Source organism: Peromyscus maniculatus, chromosome 12, assembly GCF_049852395.1.
Source record: "Peromyscus maniculatus bairdii isolate BWxNUB_F1_BW_parent chromosome 12, HU_Pman_BW_mat_3.1, whole genome shotgun sequence".
Taxonomy (NCBI): Eukaryota; Metazoa; Chordata; class Mammalia; order Rodentia; family Cricetidae; genus Peromyscus; species Peromyscus maniculatus.
In genome coordinates, this window is record NC_134863.1 from 25,988,855 (window position 1) to 26,016,358 (window position 27,504).

Below are 27,504 nucleotides of genomic sequence, written 5' to 3' on the forward strand. Positions count from 1 at the left end.
AGCATTCTCCCTCCTGCAAACTCTGAGCGCTGGGGAGTCTATGACGTCACATAGTGTTCTTGCTCCCTGGTGGGCAGGCAGAGGGTTGCCCAGCGAGGCACTCCGCTAACAAAGCCCTGAGTGGTGCTTGCGTCCGTGGTGATCCCGCCCTTCCGAGTAGGTCCTGCTGCTCTCCCACTGCCAAGGGTCCCAGTCACTCCCCACACCTCCCTCCTGAGACCAGGAGTCACCTGATGCCGGACAGCCCCTTTGGGAGCCAATCTGAGGTAGCCACCCCGGAGGGGAAGAATGGGTGGGGAGCCTTGGCCTTGCCATGGCCGCGCGGAACCCACCCGGATTCCCAACCCTTCCTTGCCCACAGAACAGGGAAAGGGCACGCAGAGATCTTTAAGTGGGGGTGTATTGCTTTCTGGCCAAATTGTGTTTTTGACCCAGAACTACTATTTTATTCTTTTAATACTGTGTGCTGTGGCTTGGAAACACAATGGAATCTGGGGAGGCCCCCACGCTTTTCCATTTGTAATACGAGTGTCGGAACACGTTTGGAGCGACATTTGTGGGGGCTAACAGGCGTGACTGGCACACCATAAACCGGTACCTCTCTTTCCTTTTTACCAATATCTACTGAACTCCGAGTTCCAGGCATTAGGCTAGCACTAGAATTCGAGAGTGAGCAAAATACTGACCAAGCCCGCCCTGGGGTTTGCAGTGTACGGAGAAAAAAAAATATGTTAATCGAAGAATCACATAAACTGTGTCAACTTGGAGCTACCTGTCACTAAAAGGGTGTAATGGAACTGGTATGGAGGCCAGGGAAGAATTAAGCTGAGCTCTAGGGGGGGAAGTAAAGTAGGAAGTGTATTACAAGCCAGAGTAACTGTATGGCCCAAGCCCACCACTCCCTATTTCAAATAAGAGCAAGGATGTACGGTGGCTTGGCCCTGAGTTCCAAGGACTGTTCATGGAAAACAACTCAGATCCCAGTGTGTGGAGCCTTTCATTCCTGTAACTGGACAACTTAACTTCTATAACTGAACCTTTAGACCACACCAACGAAACCAAATGAAATTCCAGAAACAAGCCCATAGGTGATACTTGATAAACCTATATTCTTTAGCACTTAGCAAGTATGCGTTGGCTCAGTGTTCTCCTCCGGGAGGCGTGGAGGTTTCGCTTAATCGGGCATTTATTGGGTTGTAAGAATTGGAGGTGAGCCCTGGAATGTATAATTGAAGGACGCTTGCCCGAACCTAGAGCTCTAAGAATGGAAAAGAACTTTGCAAAATGTTGAACTGGTCGAATAGTCAGATGGAATAGACCATTCCCCTACTTTAAGAAATGAAGGTAGCCGGGCGGCGGTGGCGCACGCCTTTAATCCCAGCACTCGGGAGGCAGAGGCAGGCGGATCTCTGTGAGTTCGAGGCCAGCTTGGTCTCCAAAGTGAGTTCCAGGAAAGGCACAAAGCTACACAGAGAAACCCTGTCCAAAAAAAAAAAAAATAGAAAGAAAAGAAAGAAAGAAAGAAAGAAAGAAAGAAAGAAAGAAAGAAAGAAAGAAAGAAAGAAAGAAAGAAAGAAAGAAGAAAGAAATGAAGGTAAGTCGGTCATGCTCCTCAAAGGCTGAGAAGTTGAGTCCGGATGACAAAGAACCTAAGATTCCAAAGCTTTGTGACCCAAGAGTGCACGGAACTCCTGAAAGTAAGTGACAGTGGAGGGGGATCTGCTCTGGACTTCTCCTGCTGTGTCGGACGGTTCTACAAAGGTAACACCACCTCCCCTGCCCCCTGTCATCCCGGCTTGAAGGCTGGGAGTTACCCCTCCCTTCCCTCCCCCTCCTCCTCTACCTCTCACTGAATCCTGTATATCCAGTCTCCCAACGGTCTGTTTCCTCCTGGTCCTCCGTACTTACTAGAAACTTGAAGCTCTCGTGCCCAAAGAACTGCCAGGCTCTCCTCTCCGGGCTCCCTACCCAAAACCCCACTCTGCTCTCTCTAACTCACTCATGAAGCTCCTGGCCAGTGTATTTCAGGGCCCAACAAAGAGAAATAGCACCAAGTAATTTTAACAAAGAAGGCTCATCACAAAAATTTTAAAAAAAAAATTGTTAATGCCAATGGGTTTGGCGTGATGGAGGAATAGCTAAAGAGAGATAGGGAAGAACTGAAATATGCAGGGGTCACAAATATAGGGAGCAGCCATGAGCAGGACCGCTCCAGGAAAGGACTAATCCAGAGTTTGTTGTCGAGGGTTGTGGTCACAGTTCCCTGGAGGTCAGAGAAACTTCGGAGATGCCACCCAGACAGAACTGACTCTCGAGGATGTCAGAGACCCAGTTTATGAGATGGTGACTCACTGGCAGCATTCTGCTACAGAGCTTCCCAAGAGGGTGCCAGCATGTGTTAGCTTTCCATCACCATAACAGAGTGCCTGAGGTAATTAACTGATAAAGAGATAAGACTTACTCTGGATCACAGTTCTGGTGGTTCCAATTCAAGACCAAGTACTCTGGCAATAGCAACACATACATCATAAAGTAAGGATGGAGAACTGTGGCAGATCAAGCCACTCATCTCCTGAGCCAGGAAGCAAAGAGAAATGGAAGAATCTAAGATTCCCATTATCTGCTGGGGGCAAACTCACTATATACTAAGAATCTACCATTAGACCCCACCTCTCAGAAGTTCAGGCTCCTTTCAGGAGCATCCCCTAGGGACCAGATCTTTTAACACACCAACTTAATTACTTACCAAACCATAGTACAAACAGAAATGCCAGCTATGGGTACCACAGACATGCACTGTAGCAGTAAGACACTCGAGAGATGGCATGGAGCAGGAATAGGATGCTAGAGACCCTGTGAGTCCAGAGCTGGAGATGCTGGAGACACTCAGATTGTTTCTGGAGTTCAGCAAGAACACACCTGAACCTTCAAGAAAAATGGCTGCCTCCTCCCATGTCCCTCCAGTGCTCTGCACAGGCAAAGCTTACCATGATGACAGCTGGTAGAGGAATAACATTGAAAGGACCTACTTTCATTTTTGCTGAGGTAGTGAAGGATGGCTCTGGAGTTGAGAGGCCATGATATGATGTTTGGTGTATCAGCACAATCTGACTGTGTGACCCTGGCCCATAAATCATCTCAAGACTCTCTATTGCCTTTGAGGTACAAAGCCTCAGAAGGGCTTTTATATTCAGACCTTGAGCAGTTAACAGATCCAACCTTAGACCCAACCAGTCCCCTTTCATTCACACTAGCACCTTGACTACAGTTACTAAACTTACCGGCTTCTAAAACCTCCAAGCTGCTTAAGTCTTCCTGGCCTCATGAATTCCTTCTTCTCTCTCAATGGTAAACATGTTTACTGAATAATTGCCTTTTACTTGGGACTGTTCTGTTAGATGAGAACAGAGCAATTAACATTCAGGCCTCCCTAAATCTCAGTTCAAATATCAGCACCAGTCTTTGGAAACTATCTTCTAATCTATCCCCACTCCTTTGTTCTATCTAGTACAGGCTCCTTGACATTTACCATATTCTATTTTTTCTATTTCTCTCTCATAGATTACATCCTGACTGCAGTTTCCTCTCCCTCCTCTCCCCCCCCAGCCCCTCCCCCCACCTCCCCTCTCCACTAGATCCACCTTCCTCTGCCTCCCTTCAGAAAAGAGCAGGCCTCCAAGGGACATCAACCAAACATAGCATAAGAAGCTACAATAATACCAGGCACATGCCATCACATCAAGGCTGGATGAGGCAACCCAGAAGGAGGAAAAGGGTCCCACAAGCAGGCAGAAGAGTCAGAGACAGCCTCCACTCCCACTACTGGGAATCCCACAAGAACCCCAAGCTACTCAGCCAGAATATATATGCAGAGGACCTAGGTCAGACCCGTACAGGCTCCCTGATCTCTGTGAGCCCCCAGGAGTCCTGGTCAGTTGATGTTATAAACCTCGTCCCCTGGTGTCCCTGGCCCCTCTGGTTCCTCTGATCCCTCCTTCCCCTCCTCAGCAGGACTCCCTGAGGTCAGCCTAATATCTGGCTGAAGGACTCTGTATCTGCTCCCATAAGTTGCTGGATATCATTCTCTGTTTTAATCACTGATCTTCCTTTCTATTCCTTCATGAATTCAGTGTGCATGACCTGTTTATTTCTATTTACTTTACCTATTTATTTTATTCCAGTGTTTAATCTAATTCCAAGAAAACACACGAAGTTTGATTGGGTTGATGGCTTTCCCAGGATCCAATAATTAAAGCTATGCCCAACTCTAGAGTCCTGTTCTAGCAGCCAAGAGAACTCCTTCACTAGAGCACCAGCCATTTGGGGTGTTATGCTACACCTTGCTATGAGAGAGAGTAGGTGTGTGTGTGTGTGTGTGTGTGTGTGTGTGTGTGTGTGTGTTATGCTAGAAAAGAACAGTGCCATGTTATAAATATAGAGAATGGTAATGGAAACAGGAGAGGAACATAGTCCTGATTTGTATTACAAACTACTGTGCATTCACTCGAAAGCTTTTGTTCCTGTACTTCAAGTCTCTGAGTCAAAATTGCTAGAATTATACCAGAAGTAGGGAGAACACATGAAGGGGGAATGGTGTGAAGTGTTGTTATAATTCTCATAAAAAATAAAAAATACTTCCATCATATACCTAGGTAAAAATACTTCCATTGTATACTTACATAAAAATACTTAGAAAAGGCAAGGCTTGTACCAAATAGGTACACCAGATCCCCAAATCGGGAAATCACGTTAGCCAACTTTAGGAAGTGCGTGGCAGTCTATGGACAAACTATGTACCCCTGGCATTTGGGGGTCATGGCGTGAACATGGAGGAACTTTCTGAAATATAAGCATGACTAAGGTAGGTTAGATGGAATGAAGTACCTGTCCAACTGTTAAATAATGTGGAACTTATGGCTTCTAGCAGGTGGTACTAGCATGATGGAGATACAAGTTTGGGAACTTAAGAAAAAAAAAAAAACTACCCAAAAAAAGGATAAGTTCAAGTGAGCTTTCTCCTAGCAATATTGCTGCTGGCATCCAAACGCTGCATCCGATTGATCATGGATTTGGCCCAGGGTAAAAGATCCAGGCTTCAATAATATAAAGTTGGAGAAATAAACAAAGCTAATATAAATAAGATAAATTATGGCGCATTTAAAAACAATTTTTTTATAGGGCCTCACTATGTAGCCTTGGCTGGCCTCAAACTCCTGGGCATTCCTCCTCTCTCTGCCTCCCGAGTGGTGGGATTACAGGCATCTTCCACTACAGCAGGCTGTAATTTGTAGAGATCCTGAAAGTCACATAGGGTGTCATTTTGATTAGAAAAGAAATGAAGATCCACTGAAGGTTTTTGCGAGGTGCTTTGGGTGGTTAAGGACACTGATCTGAGGAACTAAGGAAATGCCTTAGTTTCCTGGCGTGGAGAATTCTCAATATTAGAGCTTCCCTACCCATTGGTTCCTGTGAGGACTAGTGAGATGGAGAATGTGTGATGGCTGCCATAGGCCTGCCCTATTCTGAGCGTCCCTTCATGTATAGCAACTGTCAGAACATGCTTAAAAAGACAATGACAAAAAAAAATCTGGGCATAAAATTAGGACCTAGTCTGATGGATGAGTTATGTTCTACCCTAGGGGGCTAAGATTGAACTTTACATAATGCAAATGAGGTTATCCAGGATACCTTAATTATTTGTGAGAACCAGAAAACATAATATTTATTTCAGTTGGGGGCTGTCCTGGAGAAAAATCCTTGACATTTAATTGCCCCCTTCAAGGAGAGATAGTACGGTACAGTGCGGACGGGGGTGTCTCAGCACAACACAGCCTGTTGCCTGTGTGCGCCATTTACCCCTTCATCCATCCGTCCTGAGGACACCGAACTGTATTCGAATGTAAGCCTCGTGGTGGTGGTTTGAAATGACGCTTGTTTTTATGCTCCTAATTGGAAAAAGTTAAACACACTGGATTAAAATGGGGACTGAAAGAAAAAGATGACCCTAACATGGTTATGATGTGTGACAGCCGGGCAATTGAGGAGGGGGTAAGAGAAGTCAGTTAGGGATGCTTTGATGGGGTCAGAGAATGCCACCATAGGTAGCTGATAGGTGGAGAATTTACAATTTTTTGGTGATTGTCAGCATAGAGTTCAAGTTAGTCACAAACGGTCATCTTTCTCTCGGCTAGTATATGGTAAAATCGAGTTCAAGTCTCAAGTGAAAACAAAACATTAAAAAACTGTTTAAATTGTTTTTAGTGTGTGTGTGTGTATGTGTGTGTGTGTGTGTGTGTGTGTGTGTGTGTGTGTGTGTGTGTGTACACCAGTTCTCATATCATGGTGTGCATCTGGAGGTAGGTCAGAAGACAGCTTTGGGAAGTTAGTTTTTTCCTTCCATCTCTCTATGGGGTCTGAGGATCAAACTCCGGTTGAAGGCTTGTGTGCCAAGCCCTTTACCTAACTGTCTTGTCAGCCCCCACTGAAAATGTGTTCTAAAAGTCTCAGAACGATATCTGGGAGCTTAAGCTGTTTTCCTGCCTGGTGACATTTGCCAACGCAGGCTCTGAACTGAGTGTTCTGCATAGTCCTTGCAGGGAATCTTTTCTCCAAGAGAAAGAAAGCAGAACGTGTTTTAGATTTACAAAGTGTTTTCGGCTTACAAAATGGTGTGCATTTGTGTGTGTGTGTGTGTGTGTGTGTGTGTGTGTGTGTGTGTGTGTGTGTGCCCCTGAAGGTCAGAAGAGGGCATCAGCTTCCCTGGGGCCAGAATTACAGGCAGTTATGAGCTGCTCAATGTGGGTACTCACAGGAAGCGAACCAGGGTCCAGGAGCAGTATGCGCTCTTAACCACTGAGCATCTTTCCATCCTCTAGCAGAGTCATTTAGGTTGAAGGAAAATGATCCCAGAAAGTAATGCTGGCCATCAGGAAAGGAGAACACTGGGTAATTACATGGGGAAAAAAATAGCTTAATACTGACGGTCTAAGAAGTGATCATGCCATCTGTCAACAGTGATAAAACTATATGTAGAAATAAATGATAACAAGTGTACAGGAGGGGGGAGAATATTGAGTTAAATTATAAGTACTTGCACCATCCAAGAAGTAAATTAAGGGTAGACTTAATAAATTTAGGATGCATATTAGGATTGTAATCCTTAGGGCAACCTGAGAAGGAATAAGTAATGTATATCTCAAAATCTAATAAATGAGAAAAATTAAATCACTAAAAATATTCGATCAATTCCAAAACTCAAAAATAGATGATATGAATGTAAAAAAGCAATATGTTGAAAAGTATATAAATAATTCAATTGAGAAATCTTCAGTATTCTTTAAGAGTTTATACTTTGAAAAGCTAAGTTTTGGAATACATGCATCATGAAAAAAATTAACAAAATAAAACTGACAAGCCAAGTTGACTTTAAGACAAGTATTAAAACTATATATAATATTATATATAATTATCTATAAAAACTATAATATAATGATGAGCTCATTTAATAGGAAGATTTTTAAATCTAAACATACATATGTGTTTACATTTATATATGTAATATATATGTGTGCTCTATAACAGCTTGAAAATTCAGTAAAAATGTGCATAACTAAAAGAACAGACAAAGATTATCATGTAGACACTTTCCCCCACATTTTTCCTTTTTTAATTCTTTTTTTTCCCTTGAGATATAATTTTGTGACATAATCCAAACTTGCAGTCTTCCTGCCCTTCTCTCCCAAGTGTTGGAGTCACAGGTGTGTTCCACTCTGCCTAGTTTAGATGGCGATCTTACTTCTTCCTTGGTTATTCATAGAGTGCCAAACAGGAAAGGAAATATGATGTCAAAGATTTGAACTACTTAACTAACCCTCCGGATATGTTCAGAACATGACACTCAGCAACTACAGATTCAACTTTCTTTTCAAGTGCATATTCAATATCTACAAGAACAATCTAAAGGAGAAACATGGATGGGGGGCAGGATAGACCCTTAGAAAATGTTTCTTTAAAGTAATGAAAGAGTCACATGAGTGCCGGGCGGTTGGTGGCACACGCCTTTAATCCCAGCACTCGGGAGGCAGAGCCAGGCGGATCTCTGTGATTTCGAGGTCAGCCTGGTCTCCAGAGTGAGTTCCAGGAAAGGCACCAAAGCTACACAGAGAAACCCTATCTTGGGGGGGGGGGAGTCACATGAGAAACATAAAGCACATTTAGAAACTAAACGAAGTATGGACAAACAAGCTGGCGTAACTGTTTCCAATGGAACGAAGTGTTTCTTGAGGGAGCTTTGCAACAGAGAATCGTGGAAGAAAATATGTCACCGGAGGAACCATTAGATTTAGAAACGAGAAAGACTGCTCACTTATATCTGTGAAATTCGTGGCAAGGCAGTCATCGGATGGAAGATTTTCCAGAAGAAGCTAAGGAGACACTCTGCAGAGGGAGGGGAATCAATCTGGGGCCAGCCTGAGAAGTCCGGAAGGGAAGAAAATGAGACCATCTGAAGAGTAATGAGATCAAAAAACAATTTTTAAAAAGGAGTTGCAGATTGTGACTGACTTAATGGAGGCTGTGCCGTGGAGGTGACATGGATGGCATTTTCCGGAGACTGCAAAGGGATAAATGTCACAGTCTTGTTCACTGGGCCTTGTGCAGGATAAGAACTGAGTTTCTGAATGCTGGAGGAGGGAACCAGAGACCTGGAGACACACGGAGGGTGGCCAAGGGGTCGGGGTGGAAGTTCACTCCGACACATTGAAGGTAGGAAGTGACCCTGTCTTCTGCGTAGTGATGACAGTCTTGGGGTGGGAAGCAGGCTAGGGATGAATTAAGAAACTGGGGTTAGGGTCGCTGGGGAGCAGGTACTAGGCAGCAGCACTTAGTAGGTCAGCTACCTGGTAGGTGTGATGTAAAGTGGGGATCATTGCAATGGATGTGTTATGGTAAAGCTTAGGTTTTACGAAATGAACATGGAGCAAGGCTTTAAGAACCACCTGGGTCAAATGTGACTGCCAGCTGTATGAAGCCTAACTTGACACAGCCTAAGCACTGGAGAAAGTGTGGAGCGTCAGCATAGCCCACTTAATGTGTTAACTGAGCTAATACCACAGGAGCCTCTCTATAGAGCCTCCCTCGGCTTGCACAGTCTTTGAATCACATGACCGTCTCAAAATGTCTTTGTTTTGGGTGTTCTTCTTTTGTTTTGGTTTGTTTGTTTGTTGAGACAGGGTTTCTCTGCGTAGCCCTGGCTGTCCTGGAACTCACTCCGTAGACCAGGCTGGCCTCGAACTCACAGAGATCCACCTGCCTCTTCCTCCCCAGTGCTGGGATTAAAGGCGTGCGCCACCACTGCCCGGCTGGTGTTCTTAAAATTCTAACAGGTGATCAGAAACATTAAAAGATCCCATCGTCCTACCAACTTGGCAAACCACTTCAGTCATGTTAACTAATTAGAAGCTGCACTGTCTGGCGCCAAGTGCTGCCCCATGTCTGCCCTGGGTCACTTCCCTTTCTCACTCCGTTCAGACAGTACCAGGGGCCGTTGGTCGATGTGATCACCTGGAAACTATTTCTTTGCAATCAAAAGAAGTGTGTCTACACTGTCAACTTGTCTCCTCATTTCTTCCTGGCTTCTGATCAATATTTTGGTTCCGTCATAAAAATTGGCAGCCTAACAACCAGCATTTTTACAGTTTGCTTTGTCATGAATATTTTTTTTTTTTTTTAAACCGGAGCTGAGGGCCAAACCCAGAGCCTTGCGCTTGCTAGGCAAGTGCTCTACCACTGAGCTAAATCCCCAACCCCTATTTTTTTTTTTAACACTATATAAAAGCTCAGCTTTTTTTTTTTTTATCAGAAATTGATAAATTTCAACAACTGCCAATAAATCCCTTTTATCACGCAGCATCCTAAAACAGAGGCAAGTTTTGGTCGTTGAATGTAATTGGCCCTTCTAATCTCATAGGGAGTGGCATTATTAGGAAGCATGGCTTTGTTGGAGTGGGTGTGGCCTTGTTGGAGGAAGTGTGTCATTGTGGGGGTGGGCTCTGATGCTCAGGATACCTCCGAGTGTCTCATGTTTCCTGTAAGATGGACTGTCAGCTACTTCTCCAGCACATGTCCGCCTGCAATAATATCTAAGAGATTTATTTCTGTTTTAAATATAATTAAATTTCTCAGTTTTGATTTCTAAAATAGCGAATGCTGATAGACTTAAACCACTAACAAAAGCATTTGGGAGGGAAGAGTAGGAGGGGGGGACCAGAGGAGAGAGAACAGGAGTAGATTTGATCAAAACACATTACACACCTGGTATGAAATTCTCAATTAAAAAATGTAGAAAGATGCCGGGTGGTGGTGGCACACACCTTTAATCCCAGCAGAGCCAGGCCTCTTTGTGAGTTCAAGGCCAGCCTGGTCTACAGAGAGAGATCCAGGACAGGCGCAAAGCTATACAGAGAAACCCTGTCTCGAAAACAACAACAAAAAGTAAAAAATTGCACACACACACAAAGTAATTTTTAAAAACAGAATCTCGATCCTTTGGGGACTGGCAAGAGGGCTCAGTCAGCAAAGGCACTTGCGGCCAAGCCTGAGGATCTGAGTTCAATCCTTGGGAGCCACATGGTGGGAAGAAGAGAATCACCTTCTGGAAGTTGGCCTCCGACCTCTCCAGGTGCACTGTGGTACATGTGCATTTATTCACAAGAGACATTTTATTATTAGAACGTTTCTATTAAGGCCTTGGCATCATTTATCTGGCACAGTTTTGTTCTTTTGCTGGTCTTCCCAAGCAGTTTTAGGCTTACAAAAATTGAACAGAGAAAAGAGTACAAATTAAAAATAGTCTGCTCTATATAATCCTAAGTGAATTAGATTTCAATTACTGAATGATTTGTGAGTCTTTAAAAAAATGCTGAGCTAATTAATAAAATTTATAATATTTAAGAATATTCTTTTTTTTTTTTTCTGGAGCAGAAGACCAACCCAGAGCCTCTCACCTGCTAGGCAAGTGCCCTACTGCTGAACTAAAACCCCAAGCCAAAATTATTCTTTACAGCAGGAAATAGAGTATATGAAGTGTTTGAGGAGATTGTGGTTTTGAGGCTGCAGCAAAAATCAATTTTTAAAGAAAGTCAAGTTGAAGCTTTTGAAAATTTGAGCTGTTAAGTAAGGGGAAATTTTAGAAAATATTGAATGTAATAGTTAAAATGGTAATATTTCAATATAAGTATTCAAGAACTATATAATAAATTTAAATATTTTGAAATTTTCTACAATGTTAAAGTAAGATTTTATTGAATTGATTGTATTCTTTTCCATTTCCGTTTTTAGAAAGAAACATTTGTAATTTCTATAAACAAAAAAAGTCATTATTTTTTTTAATCCATTAAATGTCTGATTTGAGTTTAACATCAAAAGCCAAACTAGCCAGGCATGGTGGCTCTGTAATCTTGGCTCTTGGGAAGCAGAAGAATCTGGAGTGCATGGCCAACCTAGACCATTCAGTGAGATCTTGTCTCAAAACCCAAGGTCGACGGTGGAGCCCTGGCCTACCCTGTACAAGACCCTGCGTTCAATTCCCCCAACACAAAAAACCTAGAATAAGGTCGTGATTTAGTCATAAATGAACAAATGTAAATTATTAGAAACAGATAATGATGGTTTATGGGAGCATATACTTTGTTACCAAGAAATAATGTGAAAATTTAAGAGCAAGTTAAAAAATACTTTGAAACACACATGAGCAAAGATTGACACTGATAATAAATATATCACAGTTAAAGCAAAAATCAGATTTACAGGGATGGTTTTATTGTCGTATACGACAGGGAACGTCCTCTGTACATGCCTGGTGGCAGGTGTTATGCATAAAAGTTTAAGCACACACACACACAATACTGAAATCTGGAAGTTTACTGACTGTGCCAAACAGCATCCAAATATAATTTCAACCACTGTATGCTTGTAAATGGTTGTAAAGTTTGTGTCACTATAAACTGTTTACAGCCATCCCTCCCGCTGTACACCTGTTAGCCATCTCCACAGTCACCGCAAGGAGCTCTGCTTCACTGAGTGAAAGAGGAAGAGCAGGATCTGATACAAAATGTGTACTGCCAACAATATTTGCTGCTAACCAGGTTTTCTAGGAAAGATGAACTCTGGGGTTGTGTAAGGTTTGAACAGAAGAAAGAAAGGGAGGTCATCCAAGCGGCAGTAACTCCCCAAGGGAAAAGGAGAAACAAATGTGTTGTTACACTCTGGAAATGTGATTCCTTAGAACGTGGGCACAGAAGCCGGGCGGTGGTGGCGCACGCCTTTAATCCCAGTACTCGGGAGGCAGAGCCAGGTGGATCTCTGTGAGTTCAAGGCCAGCTTGGTCTACAGAGCAAGATCCAGGACAGGCACCAAAGCTACACAGAGAAACTCTGTCTGGAAAAAACAAAAGACAACAAACAACAACAACAACAAAAAGGCAGGTTGGGAGCTGCAACATGGTGCATCTGTCAGCATCAGGGGAGATTACTGCACAGCGATACTGCTAACCCAGGAAATTATATCAAAGTTAAAAAAAAATTGAAATTTAGTTTCTACTGACCTTTGCACATGAAAATTGTGAGAGTAAACAAGAACACACAAGTTCATCGATTGACTGTTTAATAATGACCTTGACTTGGAAATAACCTAGTCTCAAATCATAGAAGAGGACTCATGGTGTCAGTTTTGCTACAATTTTCATCCAGTGAAGTGTTGAAGGAACACAGAAAGGTGTTCATGATTTAGTGCTGCATAAGCTGCTTTGTGTAACCCCATCTTTTATTTACACACACACACACACACACACACACACACACATTATACATATATAGGTTGAATTTTTTTTTTCACAAGAAAACATCCAAGATTTGGGGACGACATAATTAGGGAATATTTTTGTTTACGTCTGCTGGCCTCTATGTTTTAAGCATTCTCCCCCCCCCCCCATGTAAAGGACATACCTATTTACAAGCACAATGTAAAGATTAGTACGCTGCTTTCTAGACTGCATCTGTCTTGTGGGCTAGCCGCCCCTCCAAAACAAGTGCTACCTAAGGTCTGGGGAAACACTTGTTCCAGACTGCTACCTTTACGATTCGTGATGGCTGAATACTCAAATAATATTCCCGTGTTCTGTTTTGTCGTGCGCCTAGGTCAAGAGATCAATGCCTCAGACAGACAAGCAAGTATGCATCCCACCGGAGCTGCCGGAACTGCTAAAGCAGTTCACCAAAGTTGCCATTCGGACCCAGCCTCCGGATCTCATCCAGTGGGCCGCCGAGTAAGTTGTTCCTCTCAGAGCGCAGGGGCGAGGAAAGAAAGAGGGTTTGTGGGAAACCGAAGAGGTTGGCAAGCCCGCAGTCAGGCAGTGAGGGCTGTAAAGGAGAAGCCGAGTTTTAAAAATCCACACATAAATACATCAAGCAGGACGAGGATGGAATGTCCTTCCCTAAACTCGTAGCAGCATGAGGACAGTAGGCCAAGTGTCCTGGGGCAAAGAGGACCAGTTAGCTTACCACGTCACTCTGAGCACACGCCCACCTAGCTCATCACTGCATCCCAGCTGCCTGTCCTGGTTGGAAAGGGCTTGGGATTCTGATTTGCAGCTCAACTCACCTTTCCTTGGTTTACGCCTGAGCGTGTTCTCCTTCTCACCGCTAGGTGGCAGCAATACACCTAGTGGAGCGGTGCGCGATCCCGCGGGGAGGAGGAGGTGGGCTCTCTCCAAGCTGGTTCCCTCTGATTAATGAAACACCTTCCTTCATGGCTGTAGAAACTCAAACCTGTGCCAGAATAAAGACATTTGCATCCTGTCCTGGGGAGGGGGCTTTTATTTTCTTTATTATTATTATTATTTTTAAACCTCCCAATCTGCATGAAGATGTCCGTGGTCACGTGGCTTTCTGGAAAAGGAGGCAGAGCTGGGTGAGGAGGTCCAGTCGGGCTCTATGGTGAGCCTCTGGAACACTGGCTCCTTGAAGGGCCCCTAGAGGCTGCTCTCAGTGGGTGAACTTCCACGACAGGAGCTGACCTCACCGTGGCCACTTCGCATAGACAGCCTCTCAACTATGAAATTGCTTCTTACACGTGCCTGCAGGAAACTGGGCTAGCCTTGGTGCCAGGGCTGAGAGCTAACAAGATGCTCCTGGGTCCTTTTCTGCTTTTTCTCGCTGGATGATTACTTCCTTAGCGGTGCCTCTGTGGGAAGAGACCTCAGACTGTGGAGCTGAGGGGCTGGGGAAAGGGAACCTGAGGTGTGAGTGGGTGTAGCCAGCAGATGGTGGAGACAAGCTGGGAAGCCCTTTCTGAAGGCACAAGCTCTCCTGCTCGAGGCTGAGCCAGGAGGAAGCTTTTTAGAAGAGAAGGAAAGTAAAGCCCTGGTGCTTTTCAATGGCCTCAAGGGAGTTGCTTTGCCTAGTCATGAATCCTGTGTTGTTTTCTATTTTGAATTATATGCATTACCTCTAAGATTACACTTTAATGTCAGAAGACTAATTTCTTTTGGCAGTCAGACAGACTTTGTTTTATGCCACATGATTGCTTAAAACTCCATTTTATTGTTCTTGTGCTCCTGCATTATCGTTAAGAAAAATGACATTTCTTGATATTGTCCCTGACATTTATGGAGGAAAACTTCCTACCATTGTAGCCTGCTTGCTCCATATTATATGGTGTGCTATACATTTTTTAGACATCCGTGCAAGATCAGTTTATACTTCAACTACAATGAGAAAAAAAAAAAAGCATGACCTAAGAACATTCTCCATCACATTTAGACATCAAAAGCACTCGCTGGATCGTTTTCTGTGGCTTACAAACTCGTAGCATCCTAGCAGATGGAACTCTATCAAGTTTCTCCAAGTTAAAATAGCTGTCTAATTCATCACATGCAGGAATTTCCTTCCCTGAGCCCCAACAAGGTAGAAGCCAATACCCCTGACATCAACAGGGCATATACCGATTTGTCCTGCAGCAGGCGAGTGTGACAGCCTATATCTGTACAGCTGTAACCATGGAATCATTCACTTGCAAATAGAACTCAAAGCTTTAGAGGACTGAGTCCAGGGGTGTGGCTTATTTCCATGCTCTCTAGCCCATGACACTAACAACTCCAACGCTCTTCAGAGAGCGCCAAGTGTAACTCCACCCAGGCACGTCTGTATAATGGCGTGGTGTGGTACCGCTAACCCTGCCATTACAGAGGCCACCACCCCACTCTGGGCATCCCATTGGCTCCCACCCAAGCACTGGTCGGCCTCCAGGGAGTGCTCATGTATACGCTCAAAAGTGTCAAAATATTTGTCTACAGCCCATTCTACAGAGGACCTCCAGTCAGGGGCCGGAAGTTACTGCTTTGATCCAAGTCTCTTTAGCTCTGCTTGCTTTGTGTCTCAGAGATGGGCAACAGTTAGCTCCATCGTGTATATCGACCCTGAAATGGCCTTTTCTAAAACACTCCCTGTATTTTATACTACCTGGTTAATGGGGAAAGAGGTGGGACATGGGGAATAGGAAGGGGCAGAAGTGTGTGACTCAGGGGTTGTAAGACTTTTGATGGGGACAGACCCTGGCACCATGTTGCTCGCATCCACTCCCTGTGGCAGGCAGCTTATTTCTACATCATGCCAACCTTGAAATAGGACTTGACCTGTCTTTCCCATCACCCCTAAGCGAAGTCCATCCCACAAAGCGGTGGCGTACAGCAGGCGTGTATAACTGAAAGTTTTCGGGGGGCCCACTTCATCTGCCCCCTATCAAGTTGTTTCGTCCCTTCCTTGACGTGCCTTGCCAGCCCTTGTCCCCCTTGCTGAAGTCCCACGCAGGCAGGCCTCACTACCTCAGGCCAGAAACACTTCTCCGGGAGCATTCTATCTGCCCTTATTTTCATATAATCACCTTCTCCCCACCTACCAAACACACACACAGAGATATAGCCTGTAAATGTTCTCGGATCTCTGTTTGTCTATGTGAATAAAACACTAAGAAGGGATGGAGGGGGGACGTGATTGGATATGCCTCAGGTGATTGCATGCCAAAGTTTTTGTTGGCTGTTCCTCGTTATTCTTAGAGAAAAGAAAACCTTTATATTCCCTAGGCTTTCTTCCCTCCTTAAAGTGGAAATAACACGATCAGACTTTTCCCATATGCAAACGAACTAAAGATGGTAAAATACTGTTGTTGTTTTTTTTAATTCACTCGTTTCCATCAAAAGAAAAAAAGAAAGTATCCAGAGGTCGCTGGAGCCTGGGACCTTCCTCTACTCCCTGTCCCTTTTCTTGCAGATATTTTGGGGCCATGTCCCGTGGAGAGATTCCTCCAGCAAGAGAGAGGTCTGAGCAAGTCACTTTGTCCAACTGGGCTGAGCTGACCCCCGAGCTGCTGAAGGTCCTGCATTCTCGGGTATGGAGCATTCGGGGATGATGTTGGAGACTGGATGGGCCACCTGTACTTCCGCCAGACAGCTGGTCATTAGCACCATCCCAAAGGTTACTAAATCCTGGCGTGAAAGTGGGTCTTCTTTCCGAGAAACAGCCATCAGTTTGGAAGAAGTTGAATGATGAGCTGTCTCCTGGGGTTACCACAGATGATTCCCCCCAGATCTGGAAGGATATTCAGGGCCTTAGTGGAGTGAATGTTGCCTTCTTTTTTTTTTTTTTTTTTTTTTTGGTTTTTTCAAGACAGGGTTTCTCTGTGTAGCTTTGCGCCTTTCCTGGAGCTCACTTGGTAGCCCAGGCTGGCCTCGAACTCACAGAGATCCGCCTGGCTCTGCCTCCCGAGTGCTGGGATTAAAGGCGTGCGCCACCAACGCCCGGCCCGAATGTTGCCTTCTTAGAGAGTGTAACTCCCCAGGCGCCTCAGCCTTTCCCTGATGGATCCAGACCATGAGAGGTCCTCCACGGTCTGGAGAGGAGGTGAATGCTATGTACTTTGACCACTAACCCAGGTGCAGACACAGCCCAGCCTGAAGGGCAAACCCTGCCGATCCCCACACATTCTCTTAGGAGTTAGCCTGTGGAGGGAAAAAGGAGGGACTGGCTTGAGAAAACCGGTGGCTTGGCCAGTTCCCAGGATACAGTTGAGCAGCATGATGCCCCACATTAGGGGACAGGAGAGGGGAGGCTTGGGTGACTGGGGACTCGCTGGAGCTTGGGTTCCAGAGGCTCAGCATTTCACCGGGCTCAGGGGCCCCGGCAAAGTGTTGGGACACTTAATGGGGCATCTGCCCCCTCACTGTATCATTAGTCATCCATCCTTGTCTCTCTACCTTTTAACCACCAAGTTTTCTCTGGAGTGAACATGGCAGCTCTCAAGTTTCTGGGACCAAACAATATTACACATCCATCCTAAACCCTATAGGCCATCCATCCTAAACCCTATAGGCCATCCATCCTAAACACTATAGGTCATCCATCCTAAACCCTATAGGTCATCCATCCTAAACCCTTATAGGTGAGCCACAGGGTACCACAAATCACTGTTTCAGAGACAGGAGGGACACACATGAGATTTAGTGCAGAGAACTCTGTGTAGTCTGGGAGAGAAAAATGTCACTCTTTTTTTTCCTGGTTTTTGGGTTTTGATTTTTTTGAGACAGGGTTACTCTGTGAAGCTCTGGCTGTCCTGGAACTCTCTCTCTGTAGACCAGGGCTGGCCTTGAACTCAGATCCACCTGCTACTGCCTTCTGAGTGCTAGGATTAAAGGCGTGTGCCACCATTGCCTGGTGTCAATGTCATTCTTGATTCCCCTCATTAGAGGTCTCAGGCAAGCCTCTGGTGTCCCATCTGCATTACAGGGACAACCTAGGGACCATAAAGGCTTCATAAAAAAACAGAATGTACTATAAATGGATCTCTTTGCCATAATTCCAACATCTGGAGTTTAAAAATATTAAAGCTATATCACAGACTCGCAAAGACAACGTCAAATGGGATCCTCTGGCCTCTCCAGCTCCCCATCCCCCTCCTGGTGCTGGGAGAACACCGAACATCTTGCTTGCCAGCCTCATATGTGTTTTGTGTGTCTTCTGTCCTGCAGGTTGGTGGCAGACTGATCATCCACGCCGACGAGCTGGCCCAGATGTGGAAAGTGCTGAATCTCCCAACAGATCTGTTTAACAGTGTGATGAATGTGGGTCGCTTCACGGAGGAGATTGAATGGCTGAAGTTTTTAGCTCTTGCTTGTAGCTCCCTTGGAGTCGTAAGTTACCTTTTGTGTGTGTTGTGTCTCATTGGGCAGAGGGTTGGCATGACTCAGTAGTAGCGCATTGGTCTCATAGGGGTGAGGCTCTAGGCTCGGTTCTCAGTACACAAAAAATAAACTTTGAAATGTCCCATAACTTGTCTCTGGGCCTGGAAAGACAATCCATCTGCCCACTCCCAGCTCTCCAGAAATGGTAAAAAGGAAAACTGCCTTTTGTGCTTCTTCTGCTCTCTGAATTAGGTCATTTCCAGACTCAATGATCAGAAGCAAGAAGCAGGGGGAGGAGGGGGCAGCTATCACCAGGCTCTGCAGAGAGCTGGCCAAGTTAGGCCTTGGGTTATTTGTGACTATCAACCACTGTCCTCAGATTAATTTTCAGCCTGTTCTGCCCACTTCATTCATGACTTCTAGCTGTATGATAAGTCTTGTTTACTTGTGGGGTCTAGATACCTAGAAGCCATTCTGGTAGAGCCCTTAAAGGGGTGTTCAGCCTTATAGAAAGCACACAGCGGACATAAGAAAAAAAGAAAGCAAGAGTATTTTAAACTTTTTTTTAAGGAATAGAGGAAAAAAGAGAAGATTTTGATTTCTAGAATCATAATCACGGAGAGAGGAAGTTCATGCCAATTCAGGCCTTTTCCCAAATTAGTTTGAAAATTGGAAAAGCCATCTTCCTGTTTTGAAAGAAAAAATGCTGAAACCAGCTTTTATGTGCATTTAAAACTGAGGTATCGTCTAGGTGGATTCACTCTTGCTAGTCACTGATAATGAACGAAAATGAATCAGAAATGGTTTCTGGAAAGTGAGTCATTACTGATTTCTAAAGTCCGGAGATACATGTGGAAGTCAACGAGGAAACCGTTGCCTCCTCACAGGCCAACAAGGATGAGAAAGTAACTTGAATCTCGGCACAGCCAAGCACGATCTTGGTCTTTCTTTTCAACTGTGCTCTGAACACGTACTTGGCATTTTTGTGCCTGGGTAAATTTAGCAGAAATATTGTAATCCAACTTTTCCCGTGGGTTTCCCCTGCAGCCATCATCATAATCTCCAGAGAGAAGGAAAGAGGGGACTATTTGTGGTTGGTTTTGGTTTTTTTTCCCCATTGTCTTTCATAGAAACATTATATAATGAATAAACGGCTCTTCTCCAAGGAGGGGAGGCAAGTGTAATGGGGCAAATGAGCTGTCAACCAGGACCAAGCTCACATTTATCGGGGGAAGCCTCAAGGAGTGAAAGAAATCACAAAAGAACACTGTTTTAAGAATACACGCATTTTATCACAGTCTCATAAGGCTGCACGTTAACAGGATTCTCCGAGACTCCCTTTCTCTGTTAATTCTGACTTTCATCTGCCTCGCCCTCAAAGGACAGAGCAGGGAACTAAGTAGATTTGATCTTAGCGCTTAGATCGTTGCAGCAAATGAAACCACCCACAGATAACCCTCGCCTCTCTCCTTGCTCTTCTCCAGGGTAGTGATGGAGTGTTTTAGGAAAGGACTGATCTGGAGTGAAGGGGTGTGGCCTCTTTAGGCCCTCTGGTCTTCACTTACAATGCAGCTGTCTGGTCACTCTGGCTTTTGCATCTCTTGGTTTGATTAAAGCATCATTATGGTCCCCACTGGCCCATCTCAGATGTCCCTGCTGCTGCCCCCACCCCCAATGTTTGCTGTACACTGTCCTCATCTGCTCCCCGACTTTGGTCTAAGCCTCTTGCCACTGTGTGAGATGTCTGAGTCATCATCATCTTGTCCCCGCATCTCACAGTAGCCTGGGGGTGACTTTGGAAAGCCACATTCCGATTCCCTTTCTGTTTTGCACACCATGTACCTGGCAAGTTTTCTCCCATGTGCCTGCCTCCCAAACTGGGAGGAAGCCAGGAGGTGAGCTGTATCTTTCTCCATCTCTTCCAAAACAAGGAAGCTGGATCAAGTGCTCTCTAAGGCACTTTCACCTCTAACAAGCTGTCATTCTGTCCCACTTATCTGCCCCAACCAAAACAGCGGCATGCCCTTCATCGTTCCCATCAAAGAACATGCAGAGGTAGAGTCAGCCTGGAAGTTTAGCCTGTGTACCAAAGGTGCCTGTGGATCCAGGAACAATGCCTACATCTGTAATGAGAGCCTCAATGGATATATATCCAATCAATTAAGGGGTTCTATGGGGAAAACAGACTCACTGATACAGGATAAGGTAAATCCAGTTGCAGAGTCCTTGGAAAACTGGGAACCGATCACACACCGCTTCATGCCACATGATCCGGTCTTCACCACCCAAGAGATCTCGACCCCCTTTCTCCTCCCTCTTAAGTGGTCAAGTAGGCAGATAAGATGCACTATCAGACCAGATAGCCCAAGGTCATGGGCGTAGCCGATGCCCACTGCATACACTTGTATTATGTTGGACCTTCATTGTGGGGCTGGTCAGTGCTGTAACCAGGCAGTTATCTGAACTCGGATGTTGTGATCTTAAGTCCCAAGGAGATGGCATTGTGAGTGGAGCCTTAGGTCACGAGAGTGCAGTTCTCAGGAGTAGGGACCCTAGAGTCTGATAAACGGGGATTGGAAGAGGCTGTTTGCCCCTTCCACCACGTGAGACTACAGCAAGAAATCACCACCTACGAAGAATAGGTCACTGTCAGCCCTTGATGTTGAACTTTTTTGCCTTCAGAACTGTAAGCAACAGATTTCTGATTTGTATTCAATCTCTGAGTCTAAAACACTTTATTACAGAAGCCTGAGCCAACTGAGAGAGTCAAGGTGTCACCCTTTAGTGGAGGGCTTGCGTTCCATCCAGGCATATGTCCTTGGAGACCAGTCTACTAGGAATTTTTCCTTCCTTTGCGAGCAAGCTGCCGTCTTTTCCCATCTGGGAGAGCAGGTTTTGCTCCCATTATGAGAGTCTAATGGCTGGAACTATTACTCCAGTAGAAAACAGGGATAGTGACTTCAGCCTTGAGCTCTCTGGACCTGTCATGTATGGTTCCACAGGCTACGACTGGCAGACATGTGTCTCTTCCTGTCCAGCATTCCTCCCTCCAGGCTGCCATAATGCCCCCTGAGGTTCCACCATGGCTGCACATAAACAGGAAGAGGTCATGTATGGACTAAGTGTGTTCACATCTGACTTTAAAACAAAGTCTTGTATGATGCTGGAGACTGCCATAAACATATACACATAAACACACACGTACACACACACACATGAATCTGAGATGAGAACGTGAAGATCTGTTTACATTACAATTAAATTTTCAAAAAGTTCCACTCCAAGAAATTATGTAGCCATGATATTGTTTTACTTATTTAAAATATTTTATAGTCTTATGAAGAGAGCTGGAGAGATGGCTCAGTGGTTAAGGGCACTTTGTACCTGTCCAGAGGAGCTGAGTTCAGTTCCCAGCAGCCACTTGAGGCCTCTCATATCCACCTGTAACTCCAACTCCCAGTGAACCAACACCCTAGCCTAGACTTCGAGGCACTTGTACTCCTGTGCACATGCTCACACACAGACACACAGACACATAACTAAAAACAAAATATTTTGTAAGGATGAGGACATTAGAATTTAAAGGCCTGTATCAGTAATCAGTAAACAGTTGAGGTGGAAAGCATTTGGTTGCTTGCAAGGGCTGTGATAACAACTTACCACAGGCTGGGTGGTTTACACAACCAAAAGTACTGTCTTCCGTCCTGGAGGCCAGACAGTTCAAGGTCATGGTGTGAGCAGGTTGTTTCTTCCGAAGCCGCCTTTGCTGGTGTATGGGGAACGTCTTCGTCCTGTGTCACTCTGAGTCCATCCATCTCTCACCTCACTCTTGTCACACCCAGCACACCAGTCACGCTGAACTAAGGTCCCTTCTACTCATCTCTTCTTTTTTGTTTGTTTGTTTGGTTTTTCCAGACAGGGTTTCTCCGTGTAGTTTTGGTGCCTGTCCTGGATCTCGCTCTGTAGACCAGGCTGGCCTTGAACTCGCAGAGATCCGCCTGCCTCTGCCTCCCGAGTGCTGGGATTAAAGGCGTGAGCCACCACCTCCCGGCCTAATCATCTCATTGCATCCTCATCTCATTAATTCACTTTTTAACACTTACGGTCAGTGGCGTTTCGGTGTGGTTTTATGCTTTTTGACAGGAGGTCGTTATATAGCTCCTGATGGCCTTGAACTGTCCATCCTCCTGCCTCAGCTTCCTGAGTGCTGCGATTACAGGTGTGTATCATTTCATTCAGTTCTCATTAACTCTTTAAATTCTCAGATTCTGGGACTTAGGACTTCAACGTAACAACTTGAGGGGAAGACAGTTCTGTCTATAGCAGCACCCCCAAAAGAGGACAGTATAATGAAGTAGGGGTTACATAATTATTTTAGAGAAGTAGGGAATACTGTGGGGAGAATTATGCAGCTCAGGACACACACTCATGCTTGCAAATATACTCCAAATCACTCTCCTGTTGACCTCATCTCACACTTAGGCCTTCCCAACCCACGACAGCCTCACACACACATCTTGCCATCTGACCCCACCCCAGGTTAATGCAAATGCCCAGGATGAGGCTTCCTAGGTGAGTGTTTTCCTGGGGCTCCAGCAGACCGACCTGTTACAAAACTACAAACCTCAATAGTTTCTTGACATCTATCCCTTATCATTTTTAAACTATTATATGTTGAAGATCCTATTTTATAAAATGTTAGTTAAATGGAAATAAAATTTAAATAGTAACTCAAAATGAATAGTAGTTACTTAGGGCAAAAGACCTTTAAAATCACCGCCATTCAGTAAAGCTGTCTCTAGGAAGATGAGCCAAATTTATTCACATCTTCTTAAGCCTCACAGTAAAAGAAGCGCCATCTAGACAATCATTGCATTCCAGAAAAGGATGGGAGCTGAACAGCCACGAAAGTTGCCAGTGCAGGGGACATCTTTGGCCAGTCACATAAGGACATAGAGCAGCTGCTCTGTCACCCCAGCGCACTTAGCTCACCACTCAGGACTAATTCTTGACTGAGCCCTGGAGGGTGTATCTTTACATTGGCAGTTTTAGCAAGCCAGCAAAATTTTGTGTGTGTGTGTGTGTGTGTGTGTGTGTGTGTGTGTGTGTGTGTGTGTGTGTGTAAGTAAAAACAGTCACTTTTCTGATACTGGGGTAAATATCTGACCAAAGACAATTTGAGGAGGAAAAGATTTATTTCACCTTATGTTTCCGTGTCCACATCGAGGGAAGTAAAGGCAGGAACCATGGGAGAATGCTACTTATTGAATTACTACTCACTAGCTTATATCAATAGCTTTTCTTATACAGCCCAGGACGTCCTACCTAAGGATGGCATCACCCACAGTGGGCTGTGCCCTCCTACATCAATTAGTCATAAAGACAGACAGGCCCACAAGCCAATCTGATCAAAGCAATTTTTCTATTGAGGCTCCCTCTTCCAGGTACTTATAGGCCGTGCCAAGTTGACAATAAGAACTAACCAGGACATTAATATATAATTTATATATATATATATAAATTAGATGATTTTATTTAAGTGGATCTCAATGAAGAATGGGTTTGTACCTTGTAGGACTCTTATCTCTCTAGAAACAGTACACTCCTCCTAACTCTTCTCCCCTATTATGGCTTTGCCCCAGGTATCGTGTGTGTGTGTGTGTGTGTGTGTGTGTGTGTGTGTGTGTGTGTGTATGATCTAGTATTTTATATGTATTTAGATAGATAGATAGATAGATAGATAGATAGATAGATGGATGATAGATGAATTTCTCTAAGCTTTAGAAGATAAGGTTGGAAGGCAACAAGAAACATTTCTAATTTTCTTTTTTTTTTTTTTTTTTTTTGGTTTTTCGAGACAGGGTTTCTCTGTGTAGCTTTGCGCCTTTCCTGGGACTCACTTGGTAGCCCAGGCTGGCCTCGAACTCCCAGAGATCCGCCTGGCTCTGCCTCCCGAGTGCTGGGATTAAAGGCGTGCGCCACCACCGCCCGGCACTAATTTTCTTTTTTTTATTTACTCACTATGCATGGATATGTGCATGTGCACGGGATCAGAGACCAGCCTGCAGGAGTTGGTTCTCTTCTAGGAGAGACTGGGAATAATAAGTTGATGTTAAAAAGGGTCAACTAAACTTGCTTAGGAAATGCTATGCTACACAAAACAGAATTTAGCCAAAGGAGCGCTCTGGTTCTCTTATCAGGAAAAGCATGAATCACCAGGCAGGCAGGATATCCTTGGTCAACAGCTGCCTGGGAAGAGCAGCCTGGGCTGGCTTGAGCTAACTCTAATAATATTTTACACTGTAAGTCTCCCCATCCGTCCAAACAACCAAACCTTGGAACCTATTTAATTACTCAAAATGTAACTTGGGACCGTGAAACTGCGTAAACTGATGGGCATTTCTATTCAAGCCCGGCTCCTTTCTGTGCATTAGCCAGAACTACTCCTGCACTATGATGAAAAGTTTCTCCTTTAGTAGTCTTTATGTACTCGGTGTGATTTCCCACTGGGAAGGCATGTTAATTCTGGAACACTTTCAGCACGTGAGTCCTGAGAATCTAACTCAGGCCATCAGGCTGATGCTCAGCACTGATGGCCCTAGACAGTGCTAGTTTTATAGGATGAAAGTCGGTTCCCCTTTGAAGATGTTATTCTAACTAAACTTAACAATATCTTAACTTACCAGTTTATAAATTGAATTTCCTCCAAGGAAAAAAAGGTAGTCAGTATGTGTAGAATGAATTGGTTGGCACATGTTAAGCTTTCCCGAATCTCAGATCCAGCCTCACTCCATCTTACATGAGCAACAGTTTCATTTCCTTTCTTGAGTCTAAACTGATCTCAGGGATCTAGCCTGGAAGAGTGATTTTGTCCTCCTTCTGTCTTATGTCTAGACCATTGCCAAAACTCTCAAGATAGTGTGTGAAGTCTTATCCTGTGACCATGATGGAGGACCACCCCGGATTCCTTTCAGCACCTTCCAGTTTCTCTACACATATATCGCTGAAGTGGATGGGGAGATCTCTTCATCCCATGTCAGCAGGATGCTCAACTATATTGAACAAGAAGTGTGAGTGAACCCTCAGCAAGGGAGAGCAAAAAGTACACCATGTCACAGCTCCCAACCTGCCTTGTTGTTGTTGTTGTTTGTTTGTTTGTTTGTTTGTTTGTTTTTGTTTTTCCAGACAGAGTTTCTCTGTGTAGCTTTGGTGCCGGTCCTGGATCTTGCTCTGTAGACCAGGCTGGCCTTGAACTTACAGAGATCTGCCTGCCTCTGCCTCCCGAGTGCTGGGATTAAAGGCGTGCACCACCACTGCCCGGCCCAACCTGCCTTTTTATATTGCTAGGGGAAGCAATACTTTATAGTTTACTGTGTGCCTGAGCTGGGATGGCCCAGATAGGCTGGGTGTATTAAGCACATTATTGACACGATATTTTCTTGAAAAAGAAACACTTTTTTACATCTAAAGATCTGCTATTTTTAATGACAGGGAGGTTGTGGTAATGTGGGTGTGAGCACACATGCCCTTGGAAGCCAAAGATGTCAGCTATCCCGAAGCTGGAGCTACAGATGGTTAAGAGCCAACCAACATGGGTGCTAGGAAGTGAACTCAGGCCCTCTGCAAGAGCAATGTGCACTCTTAACGCCTGAGACATCTCCTCAGCCCCACAACATGATATTTTCCATTTACAACAGGGAGTCAAAGACTTGCTCCCCATTATAAGTCAAGGAACATCTGCATACTTTTCTGTTCTGAGGAACATAAAATACTGATTTGAGAAAAGGAGGCAACAGAACAGGAAAGTTATCCATGGAGGGCTTCTGAGGTTAGTTAGAAGAAGCACCCACCTGGAGCATGTTAGAAATGCAGAATCAAAGGCTCGCCATGGATTTATAGGATAAGGAATTCTTGGATGAGGCCCAGGAACTTGGGTCTTAATAAACCTGCCAGGTGCCTCTGGGTTAGCTTAAATTGACCAACAGAGGAGGAAGAAGAGGTGGAGGCAGAGGGAGACAGAGAAGAAAGCCGAAGAGAAAGAGGAGAGGGAGAGGGAACAGGAAGGGGAGGGAGGCAGAAGATTAAGCAATCAAGAAGAAAGAAAGAAGGGCCAGCAGAAGGCGCTGGAGCAAAGGTGCTTGTGGCCAAGCCCGACGACCTGAGTTTGATCTTGGAGCCCATGTGTCTTGATGACTTTCCTATTGCTGTCAAGAGATTCCATGACCAAGGCAACTTACAGAAGAAAGGGTTTATTGGGCTCTTGCTTACAATTCCAGAGGGATAGAGCCATGACCATCATGGCGGGAGAGCACGGCCACAAGCAGTTGCTGAGAGCCTACATTTGATCCACAAGCATGAGGCAGAGAAAGATCTAGACACCGGGAATAGCATGAGCTTTTTGAAGCTGCAAAGCCCACCCTCAGTGATGCACTTCCTCAAACAAGGCCACACCTACTAAACCTTCCTAAACAGTTCTACCAACTGAGGACCACTCAAATATATGAGCCTAGGGGGCGCCATTCTCATTCAAACCACCATACCATGTGATGGTAGATAGAAGCAACTCCTTCAAGTTGTCCTCTGGCCTCCACACATACATTGGGCACATACAATAATACTTTTTAATTGAAAAAGAAGAGAATGAGGGCCCTGAGGGCAGCGGCAGTGAAATTAATTTGGGGTGATCTATACATATGTAAATACATATAACATACTTTTTTTAATTGATTGTTAAAACTAATTCCAGATATCTGTTTTTTTCCAAACAGAATTGGTCCTGATGGCTTAATCAAGGTGAATGACTTCACTCAAAACCCTAGGGTTCGGCTGGAATAAGAGCGCAATTCTGGCAGTGTTAAAGGAAGATAAAGAGGTGTCATTCAGCATAGCTGAACACCATCCAAAGTCAATTTTCTTTTACAACTGGCACAACTAATAAACAATTAGCCAGGAACGTGTGGAATTCAGATGTAAAGTTGTTGGGGCAAGACACTTGCATATGGTGCGAAGGTGGCTGACAAAGCTCGGCTACAAAACACATCTCAAGTCAAAGCCAGATTGGGTTTTAAAAGGCAGGAGGCCGACTGGCGTGATTGTGATGCTTTGTGATTGCTGGTTGTCGTGTACGTGAGGGTCATGGCCATCAACCTTTGCTCATCCACTGCTCCATTCCCTGGTACTGTGCTCATCAGGCATCCATTCATTGAGTTAGTTGTCAATTTTTGTGGATGTATAAGGTTGCCAGGGAAAAGTCAAAGCACCTAGTTGAATTTGAA

At 44.7% G+C, this 27,504-nt stretch overlaps 1 protein-coding gene across 2 annotated transcripts; it reads left to right on the forward strand.

Moving 5' to 3' along the window:
* The first annotated feature begins 66 nt into the window (after positions 1–66).
* Ropn1 (rhophilin associated tail protein 1) lies at positions 67–27,182 on the forward strand. Of its 2 annotated transcripts, none has more exons than XM_006974547.4 (6): positions 67–266; positions 13,194–13,321; positions 16,323–16,440; positions 18,077–18,238; positions 25,124–25,299; positions 26,998–27,182. In XM_006974547.4, exons 1-6 carry the CDS (start codon positions 234–236, stop codon positions 27,062–27,064), a joined length of 684 nt encoding a protein of 227 aa, XP_006974609.1. In that variant the 5' UTR covers positions 67–233; the 3' UTR covers positions 27,065–27,182. The 2 variants fall into 2 exon arrangements, with proteins under 2 accessions (XP_006974609.1, XP_006974610.1); XM_006974548.4 differs by lacking the exon at positions 67–266 and adding an exon at positions 1,627–1,761.
* The last annotated feature ends 322 nt before the right edge of the window (positions 27,183–27,504 follow it).